General features: G+C 51.3%; 1 protein-coding gene across 1 annotated transcript in view; it reads right to left on the bottom strand.

Moving 5' to 3' along the window:
• Positions 1-335: 335 nt before the first annotated feature.
• Positions 336-11,152, bottom strand: part of LOC126534234 (homeobox protein Nkx-2.1-like) — a 45,341-nt gene continuing 34,524 nt past the window's right edge. Inside the window, exons 3-6 of the mRNA XM_050181496.3 lie at positions 10,455-10,556; positions 4,793-4,942; positions 3,456-3,747; positions 336-2,684 (exon numbers count right to left, since the gene is read on the bottom strand). Of these exons, the coding sequence (XP_050037453.1) occupies positions 2,539-2,684; positions 3,456-3,747; positions 4,793-4,942; positions 10,455-10,556 (690 nt within the window). The 3' untranslated portion in view covers positions 336-2,538. The remainder of the gene's footprint in view (positions 2,685-3,455; positions 3,748-4,792; positions 4,943-10,454; positions 10,557-11,152) is intronic.

Here is an 11,152-nt window from a genome sequence, read left to right as displayed (position 1 = left end):
ATAAAAATTTAACGTAGTACTACTGTGTGCACATGTCAGGTTTCGTTCGTGACTTACCTCGTGACGTGAAGTCTCGTGAACCTCGCGAAGCAACTAACGTGAATAGCTTATAAAGCCCTCTTTTGTTCATACTGCAATTTATTTGCAAAGCTTTCAATCATCTGACCCCTTTCTCCCAATTTCTTTTTCCTGCGCCGGCACCCACCTTCGCCGTTTTCAGACAGCCCAGTTCAGAGCGTGACCACAAGAGCGGCCTCTCAGTAACACTGGTCGGTACTGAGTAGTCCTCAATCATAATAGTCGTCGTTATGACCAATAACACGCACACGCCAGCGTACACAGCATAATCGGTATGTATTATCATCGAGCTACTACAGGTATATATACAAGGTTTCATCGAGCTACGTGACATACGTCGAACTGACGATGCAGCTACATACAGCATCCCTAAATCGTTGTCAAGAAAACCAGTGACGTCGCACTAAAGAACCGCGCGTCCGTTCGAGCATTGGTTGCGGCGCTTTTTATGTACAGTCATTTTAAAGGCTCTGTCCTAAACGAGCAGGTATTGTCGTAAAATTCATGGAACACACAAATCTGAAATGCGAGTACATCGTTTATGACTTTCTGCTAGCGTTCTGCGTATAGAATCGGTACAGCAAGTGTGCTGTATAACATCGTAACTAAAGAATCTTCTAGAGAACGACTTCATCGGCATAGACTGGGAGATTACTTCCTAAATTTTTATACGTTTCTTCAGGCGAAAAATATTTCTCACCAGCGGAGAAAAGGAGAACGACAGCTTTCTTTTTCTTCGCTTAAATTTTTGTGCCTGTACCATGATATTTGATACGTCATGCGCATCCAGGTATATATAATGCGAGAAAATCCCAGGAAAATGGCCAGGTCGAGCGCTTTTTTTTTTTTTCACAATGTGAATTTGTTTTCTTATGACCAATGTAATTAACTCAACTCACCAAAATGCTCTCGACACCTCCAACGTCATACGCAATGGTCCGAGAATTATGAGAGGGCGAGAAACAATCTAATCCTAGAAATTTTGTCTATTCATCGAGCTGGACTTGTTACTTATCTTTAATCTCCCTGTAATATCACTCACTTCTGTCTTTACTTCTGTATTAGTATATTATGTCGGAACGCTGCACTATACGGTCAATTGGACCAGTAATAGCGACACTATATCAAATAGGGTCTCTACTAATACTGCTATTTGAAATTTAGAGCCGCTCTCTCATAGACGATCTGGCTAACCCTCGGAAAAAGAGCGTCAAACGATGTACTCACATTCGAAAGTATGACAATGTTGGTCTTTCGCCGTGAGGGCAAAGGATGCTGTCGTAACGTTTTCTCGCACACAAAACGAACGTCCGCGTAGATTGACTGTCGTCACTGACAGGCGTATTCGCCAGCGTCATTAATACTTGCTGAAAGTTAATGCAGGTTGACGCCTACGGCACTTACACTGTAAACGCGCAAAGTTCACTGGGGAGCAGTTTGATTTTGTCTACCCCGGAGCTCCATAGCTCTTCCGTGGTTTGTGAGAGAACACGGTCTATGATTATCACACATCATTGATCACCACTGGTGCAACGTTCGGAGGGCCGATGTGAAGCTGGAAGAGGAAAAAAAAAAAAAGAAAAGCTTTGGCACTGCCATTCGACTTGGAATTTCGAGCACCTTGTACGTATACGCCGCTTGTTAGTTGAGAAAAACGTCGAGTTGAGAAACCATGCCTGCAACGCCATTTAGGTAGTTCGCGTCGACAGAAGATCAACTCCGCACTTCCAGCGCACATACCTCACACAGGTACAGTTAGGTTTTGCCCCTGTCAGACACAATAGCGCAGTGTTCTTTGTCGCTTTCGTTGCCGCGTTCTGTTTGTTTCGCCCTATATATGACTGAACTGCACCCTCATAAGGTCAGCAGAATCTTTCCTTGTAGTGAGGTTGCAGAGCACCTGCTTCTGGTAAGAAATCTGTCCTTCCGAAAAAGTCAGCAGACTGCACGAAGGCGGTAGCACATTCATGGTGACAGTTTCTTCTAGCCGACACCGACGAAGTAAGCGACATAACTATTTCTGCTTTTGGAAGTGGTCTCCTTCACAAGCCAAAGATTTGCAGTTTCAGCCTGGCTTCCTAGCAGTCTTGGTCGACGCGCCACCTCGCGCCATCTACTATTAAAGCAAGGATATGCCTTCAGTGAGAAGGTGATTACGAGTTACCACGATGCTTATTCATCCCGACTGCATCGAAGGTTTCTTCACATCGCATGTCTTCAGAGCACTATGTCGCAGAGGTCTTCATCTTGAGGCAGTTCCTCTGGCGCTCCTTGCCTGAGCGGTTGAGGTCTCGTTCCGGAAGCGGCGGCGAAGTCCTGGTCCTCTTCTTCGTCCTCCTCCTCCTCTTCTTCGTCCTCGCTGAAGTTGCAGTCGTCGTCGTCGGTGGCGACCTCTCTCTTGACGGTCGCCTGGGACGCCTCGTGAGTCCGCTGGGGTCACGAGGCGTCCCAGAGATCCAGTCACCAGGTGCGTCCCTGCAGCTGCAGGTAGGACGGGCACATGGAGGTCATCGCGGCTCCCGGCATGCCTCCGGCTCCGGTAGCCGCTGCGTTGCCCACCATGCTGCCCGGATTCAGGTCGACCGCTTGGCCGTACGATGTCATGCCTGCGTAACAGATCGGTAAACTCGTTGAGAGACATCCCAACACCTTCAAAGGCACAAAAAAAATTGGAACAGTGTCTTGACGCACCCTATCGTGCGAGAGAGACAAGTGTAGTTATTCTGATAGAAGAGATCATAAATAATTCTGTTCTATGAACTTGTTCTCATATATGACATTATGGCTTAATGCTGAAACAGTGCGCGGCTTTCAAGAAATGACCTAAGCAACCAGCGGAAGTGACTGAACAATATTTGGAACGCGTTGCCGTACTTCGGTTGGGCATCTGGCGTGCTACTAACTTACTAACTTCCTGTGGCCTTTTCAGCTTATTCCAGCTTCGTTGGCACCTCCGTCGCCCGACTTTTCCTTCTATCCCCCTTTCCCCTGACCAGGCGCAGTGTAGCGAACAGCACATTCGCATCTTGTCAGCCTCCCTGACACTCTGTCACTGTGGTATGAGATCTAGCGCTTAACGTGACCTCGGATCTCATTGAAAAGCGCACTACGAGAGATGCAAGCTTCGTGTTGTAACGTGTTCGACTAACGACATTCAGCTGCATTTTTTCAACATCAACGTGACTCATAGTGGAATATTAGGTGAAACCTTACAAGCAAAAGTCAATTTCTCGCAACTCTTATTCCTATCCTATATAAGGATGCAACGAAGCATCAGGTTGGCCACCCTATGTTTCCGTGGAAGTACACGCTATCTTGATTTTCACGCCTCCTCGGTCTCCTCATCACTTATACGGTAAAGGGCGTACAGTACTCACCGTTGATGTTTAGAGGGCTGGAACTACTGGGAGGCGCCCCGCACATGACCCTAGCGCCGGTCGAGCTGTCCACCAGGCACGACCTGTGGTGGTGGTGCTGGTGGTGGTGGAGGCCTCCTGCGCCAATGCCGTTGCCGCTCCTTTGCGAGGAAGAGGACGAGGACTGGTGGTGCGAGGCGCCCACTCCGCCCACCGAGGAGCCAGTAGAGGAGAGCAGGTCCCCGACGGCGTCCTCCTCTCCCGAGGAATTGCCGCATGGCTTGCCGTCCTTCACCAGTACCGGCACGGCTACCTGAAGAGTCGGGTACGGTGAACGGGGAACAGATTATTTATAACTGAACTGAGCGGAAGCAAGCGATACGTTGGTTTAAAAATCGCGGAGCAGAGGCCGTGTTATGTAACGATTATTTCTTGCCTTTCTTCAGTATAGCCTACACTCGCTGCGACTGGTGATACAAAATCAATAGCATCGAAGGAAAGAAATCCCCACATGGTACAGACCGAGAGTACATTCCGCGGTATTTCACTTTCGAAAGGAATAGACAATTTGACAGCTCTGAAATAGCGGGGCTTCCATGTGCGTCTTTGCAGCAAATATACTGTTTCTTGAGGAACCAAGGGGAGTACGAAGGGAGGTCCCACGTCTACCACTCGCATTTCTGCGAGGTATTGGTTCGACGGACAACTGATAAACGGTGTGTGTAAACTGGGACGATACCATAAGACTGAGCAGCTGCCGGCTCAGAAACGGAATAAGCGGTCTGAGATATGAGAAGGTATGATATAACCCACGAGAGGACGAAACAGACTCGGACGGCCATGCCAGTCCCCGCTTGAAGCGACGTCAACACAAGCCCTGCAATTCAGCACCAGTTTGTTCTTTAGGAGCTGTTAGGTCAGTCAGTCGCTTTGTGCAAAAGTTTCGCGGCAAGATAACTGTGCAAGACAGCGACACGGACATTTGCTTGAAGACGAGCCACGCTCTGCTCAGGATTAGTGCACTTCCTGGTCTCAGTAGCATAATTTATATCGCAAGTCACTCGGAACGATCCACATATAAGGACGTCAAGTTCTGGCCCAAGGTTAAAAAGAAGTATGAGGCTGACAGTAGGCTGTGACTCGACGAGCCTAAATCTGAAACGACTCGGAGAAGTCGCTTGACGGTGCAACGTGTCAGTAGATTATTCTGCGTCTGTATTTGTCATTGCAGGTTACACTCGGACTTCGCTTTAACTGTTTCTGATGATAACGTTTCCTGCTTCGAAGCATCCGTGACCTGTGGGTTAGTGGTGGAAGAATTCAGAAATTGTGCGTGCGCATGCGCGTATGATGTATACCTTTCTGGGGGAGTGCGACCCCTGGTGCGCTCCTGACGCCGTGCCTGCGCTGACGCTGTTGGTACCGTGCTGCAGCTGCTGCTCGGCCATGGCCTTCTCCTTGGCCTGCCGCTTGCACTTGTAACGGTGGTTCTGGAACCAAATCTTCACCTGCCCGTAGAACAAGATGCGTTTGACTATATTGACGATGATGAGAAGAAAATTAATGTAAAGAGACCGCAAGGTTTTCCGCCACTTCGTAACGCTCGCCACAAAGAACTGCATTTCGAGGTCACACCGATGCCGTGACAGTGGGTTCGTAGTGTAGGTTATCCGTAGACCTCGGCCTTATGTTCTGAAGATTCAAAACTTTGCTGTACTGTAACCTACCTCACATTTTCGTTTAGACCTCGCCGGAACATGGCATGCTTATGGTGGTCGACAGTATAGCGATTCAGCGAAGACTTAACTTCAACAAGTGCGTGTGACCTTATCAGAACTAACGCTGAACTCGGTGCTCTAACCATATGACCATTTTTCGCCGCAAATTGAAACACGCACAAAAAGGAAGACACGTAGAGGACGACACGGGCGGCAATATGTCTATGTGTTTTCCTTTTGTGTGTGTTTTGATTTGCGGCAAGAAACATGTTTTTCAGCAGCACCAACTAGGCCAACAAGCCGTTCTTTTGAAACATTTGACCATTTTCGTTTAGCGCCTGGCCTTTCCACCTCTTTTCTTTGATCTGCGCCTGGGCTTACAATTGACCATGCAGCCTACATTCTAAGATTTCAGCAGTAAATGACGGGCTACTTAGACCAGTTATTTAAGGGCTATGCTGTCTTAACTTCAACTGCTTACAAAAATATTCCGCATTGCGCTCTTATGCAAACAGGTGCCATAGTTCGGCATTATAAGCGGGCCAATTATACATACTGTACATAAAAGCGCCTCTCCTGAAAATGCATCACTCGAATCCAGCATGTATCCAAGCTTTTTCGAGTCATATTGTTACGTAGGAAGACGCAGACGAAAAGCTATGTACAAATATATTTACAAGGAAAATACGCTGCGCTTGGCCAAGAGGCAACAGCCCGCGCTAGCTTCTAATCGTCGTCGTCGTCTTCACACTGCTGGCCTTTCGTGATCGCGCATATTGTGCCGTAGCACTACCCCCGGCTGCAAAAGCGCCGTCCCGGAGCGACTAAAGATCGGACTCGGAAGCAGTGTAGTAGGCCTTGAGCCTACTGACGTGTACGACATCACTAGATGCCACAGGAGAGGACGAGGTTGAGGCCACAGGAGCAATTTCGTAAGTCACAGGCGTCACCTGGCGCAGCACGCGGTAGGGCCCTGTGTATCGCGAAAGGAGCTTCTCTGAAAGTCCGACGTGACGAGAGGGCGACCACAGGAGCACGAGCGCACCAGGTGAAAACTGTACGTCACGATGGCGGGCGTTGTACTGACACTGCTGAGTGGTCTGTGAGGCCGTCAGTCGGGCACGGGCAAGCTGGCGTGCATGGTCAGCGAGGGCGATGGCGTCGCGCGCATACTCGCTTGTTGAGACCGCAGCAGGAGGAAGTGCCGTGTCTAGGGGCAAGGTAGGTTCGCGACCGTACAGTAGATAAAAGGGAGAAAATCCGGCGGTGTCGTGCCGGGAAGAATTGTACGCAAATGTTACGTAAGGAAGGGCAATGTCCCAGTCGTGGTGGTCCTTGGAAACGTACTTGGCCAGCATATCGGTAAGAGTACGGTTTAACCGCTCTGTCAGGCCATTGGTTTGAGGATGGTATGAAGTAGTCAGTTTGTGTTGAATGGAGCAGGAACGCACAATGTCAGCGATAACTTTCGAGAGGAAGTTTCGACCACGGTCAGTCAGCAGCTGTCGCGGGGCGCCATGAAGCAAGATAATGTCACGCAAGAGAAAGTCCGCGACGTCATTGGCGCAGCTGGTAGGGAGAGCCCGAGTGATAGCGTATCGGGTGGCGTAATCAGTCGCGACGGCTACCCATTTGTTCCCAGAAGATGACGTGGGAAAGGGACCGAGCAGGTCTAATCCAACACGAAAGAACGGTTCCACAGGGACGGTGATCGGCTGGAGATGACCGGCAGGTAGCACCTGAGGTGTCTTCCGACGCTGGCAGGGATCACAGGCAGCAACATAGCGTCGAACGGAGCGAGCGAGACCAGGCCAATAGAAGCGGCGGCGGACGCGGTCGTACGTGCGGGTTACCCCAAGATGTCCTGAAGTGGGTGCGTCATGCATCTCAAAGAGCACAGTCTGTCGTAGCTGTTTTGGCACGACAAGAAGAAGGTCAGAGCCGTCAGGGAGGAAGTTCCTTCGACACAGAATGCCACCCTGGAGGACATATCGGCGAACGGATGCGTCGGTAGGTGTAGAGCGCAGACGCTCGATAAGTGCTCGCAGCGATAGGTCTCGGTACTGCTCATCGGCGATGTTACCGAAGGCAGAGACAGAGAAAATGCCGTTGGCGCTACTACTGTCGGCGTCGTCAGGCTCGTCGACCGGGTAGCGAGACAGGCAGTCAGCGTCCTTGTGTAGTCGGCCAGATTTATAGGTGACAGTATACGAATATTCTTGGAGGCGTAAGGCCCAGCGACCAAGTCTTCCTGTAGGATCTTTCAGTGAGCATAACCAGCAAAGCGCGTGATGGTCTGTGACAACGGAAAAGGATCGGCCATATAAGTATGGGCGGAATTTCGCAACCGCCCAAACTAGGGCCAGACACTCACGCTCAGTGATGGAATAGTTGCGCTCCGCGGGTGAGAGGAGCCTGCTGGCGTAAGCGATAACACGGTCGTGGCCACGCTGGCGTTGTGCCAGTACTGCTCCAATTCCGTGACCGCTGGCATCAGTACGGACTTCGGTAGGCGCAGAAGGATCGAAATGGGCCAAAACGGGAGGCGTTGTGAGAATGTCGATTAGATGAGAGAATGCAGAGGCCTCGTTATCGCCCCACTGGAAAGGAGCGTCTTTTTTCAAAAGGTCGGTTAGTGGTCGTGCTATGGCGGCGAAATTTCTCACGAAACGGCGGAAGTACGAACAAAGGCCGATGAAGCTGCGCACATCCTTGACACACTTCGGAACAGGGAAGTGCGTAACAGCATGGATCTTGCCTGGGTCCGGTTGCACTCCGTTCGCGTCAACGAGATGTCCAAGGACGGTAATCTGGCGACGGCCGAATTGGCACTTCGATGCGTTGAGTTGCAGACCGGCTCGCCGAAAAACGTCCAGGACTGCTGAGAGGCGCTCGAGGTGCGTAGCGAACGTTGGGGAGAATACGATAACGTCGTCCAAGTAGCACAGGCACGTGGACCATTTGAAACCGTGAAGAAGGGAGTCCATCATGCGTTCAAAAGTGGCAGGGGCGTTACATAGACCGAACGGCATCACTTTGAATTGATAAAGACCGTCGGGTGTGACAAAAGCAGTCTTCTCGCGGTCGAGATCGTCCACGGCAATCTGCCAGTAGCCGGAGCGAAGGTCAATAGAAGAGAAATAGCGAGCACCGTGGAGGCAGTCAAGGGCGTCATCAATCCGAGGTAGGGGATACACGTCCTTTTTGGTAACCCTGTTAAGGTGCCGATAATCCACGCAAAAGCGCCATGAGCCATCCTTCTTTTTGACCAGTACTACAGGTGACGCCCATGGACTATATGATGGTTCAATAATGTTCTTGGCAAGCATTTTGCGAACTTCTGCGTGAATAACTTGACGCTCAGCTGGTGACACTCGATACGGGCGGCGATGAATAGGAGGGGCATCGCCGGTATTAATGCGATGTTTGACAGCTGTAGTTTGGGCTAAAGGACGATCGTTAAAGTCAAAAATATCGTGGTAGGAAAACAGAACGCGGTAGAGTTCACGAGCGTGCTCGGAGGGCAAGTCGGGGGCAATCATTTTCCGTAAGTCAGCGATGGTACAATTTGCCGACTGCGATGGTAGAGGAGTATCGGATGAAGTGTCGTCTACTGCAATGGATGCTACTGAGTGATCCTCGAATGAACAAAGCTGGGCCAAAGACATCCCACGTGGCAGCACTTGTGTCGTCAAGCCAAAGTTGACCACTGGCAGGCAGACGCAATTCGCCGTAATAGATAAAACTGTATGGGGTACTGTGATCCCATGTGTAAGGAGGACGTCTTGCATAGGAGCCGCGATGTAGTGACCGTCGGGGACTGGTGGGGATGACACTAGGTCAACGTAGGTCAGTGCCGAAGGTGGCAAGCGAACGAAGTCGGCGGAACTGAGGCGACTGGGGTGTGGTTCAGCAGGATCCAGAACAGGCAGGTCAAGGCGGAGAGTACTGGCGGAACAATCGATGAGAGCAGAATGTGCGGAAAGGAAGTCTAAGCCGAGGATGATGTCGTGGGGACAGTGGGCGATGACTGTGAATAGCACGATTGTTGAGCGATCGGCGAAGGAGACGCGGGCGGTACACATACCAATTACGGGGGCTGTTCCGCCATCGGCGACACGGACAACAGGCGTCGTGGCGGGCGTGATAATTTTCTTGAGCCGGTTACGAAGGTCAGCGCTCATTACGGACAAATGCGCCCCAGTGTCTATGAGAGCAGACACAGAAACACCGTCGACTTGCACGTCAAGAAGGTTCAGATGAGTGGGCAAAGTCAGTAGAGGATTTGGCGGCGTAGGGAGCAATGCAGCGTCACCTCGAGGCGCTGCATCGTCTAGTTTTCCGGCTGGGAGCGGCGTCCGAAAGGAGTCGGCGAATAGGAGCGACGGGGCTGGGGAGAGCGAGATTGTCGTCGTTGGGGCGAAGGCGAACGAGAATAGGGGCGGTTCGTTGCAGGAGAATCAGTGGCGGCATTATCGGAGCGTGCGGCATAGGGACGAGAAGGGCCACCTGAGGGGCGAGAGTAGGCAGTATAAGTAGGCCGGCTCGGGGAACTCCAGCGACTACGACAGTGCCGAGAAATGTGCCCGATTCGATGGCAGTGGAAACAAATAGGCTTGTCGTCAGCAGTGCGCCATTCAGATGGGTTGCGGAAACGTGGTGGGTAAGAAGATGCGGGACGGGGCGAAATCGAAGAAGCCGGGCGGGTATTAGGGCGATGGGCCGAGCAGATGGTGTGAAGACCCATGTTTTCAAACTCCTGGCGGACAACTGCCTGGATCAGTGAGACCGTGACTGCAGATGTGTTGGTGGCACTGGAGTCGAAGGCAGCCGGATAGGCGGCCTCGATCTCACGCCGGACGATCCTGGTAACATCGGCAGTGTTGTTGGGACGAGGAGCGTCGGCACAGGAAGATGTCGCTGGGGTGTTGGGCAGACGGGCAAACTGCTGGTCTTTCGTGATCGCGCATATTGTGCCGTAGCAATATTTCTCCATCTTCTTTGTCGCTCTCAAGCGCGTGGCATTGTTAGCGTAAAGTCTATCCCAAGTTCTCTCATCGCGTTTCTTGTTCCTATTTATTGTGACCACTTCTCCACTTTCATACATGTACCAATATACCGCTGCTCACTGCAGGTGGCGAGAAAATTTGAAATCACTCTTCCAGCCGTATAACCTTTAAAACCTGACCACTGAAATCGTCGGACCGAAAGTAGCAGGATGGGTTTTAGTCTATACCACGTTTGATGATCAGCGCACACCGAAACAACTGCTTCCATTTTTATGGGTTACAGTAATGCATACCTGAGTGGGTGTTAGGTGTATGAGACTAGCCAGGTGCTCCCTTTCAGGAGCTGACAGGTACTTCTGCTGCTTGAACCGTCGTTCCAATTCGTACACCTGCGCCTGCGAATGGAAGGAAATTATGTTGAACGTGCATATTTCATCCCGAACCACGCGCCAGAATTGCAGTGGCTTCTATTTTATTGCGATAGCAATTATTTGGACACTCCCGGCGCATTTCTGCCGTCGCCGTCGCCGTGAGGTTCCGTATAAAATCCAAACGCGATAAATTCGTCGCTGTTTGCTGTTTGTGTGCTGTTTGTGCGAGTGAAAGCGTGCCGGGGTGAGCAGGCGATCGCAGCTCAATCTCGCGCACGTAAGCGAGGGAAGCGGGGAGGAAGCGGGGAGGAAGCGCGCCGTCTTCCGTCGCGCGCAAGGATCCGAGGGGAGGGAGCGCGGCCGCGCGCGCCCGCCCGGGCCGCTGTATATGGAAAGCCATCTGCGACGGGGACAGAGTCCGGCCGCGCGCTGTGTTTCCGCGGCTTAGTTCGCGTTGATGCGAGACGCAGCACGACGGTTAATTCGCTCTCCGCTGCTGCCGCGCTTCCTCGCTCCAGCATTTTGACAGCGAGTTTCCGTGGTCATTGAGTGATATGTGTTCATATTTGCGCGTGCGCGCGTGATACCACGCATATTAATTTAGTTAGGCATACTATATT

Source organism: Dermacentor andersoni, chromosome 7 (assembly GCF_023375885.2).
Source record: "Dermacentor andersoni chromosome 7, qqDerAnde1_hic_scaffold, whole genome shotgun sequence".
NCBI classification, from domain to species: domain Eukaryota; kingdom Metazoa; phylum Arthropoda; class Arachnida; order Ixodida; family Ixodidae; genus Dermacentor; species Dermacentor andersoni.
This window is presented reverse-complemented; position numbering and strand designations above follow the sequence as displayed.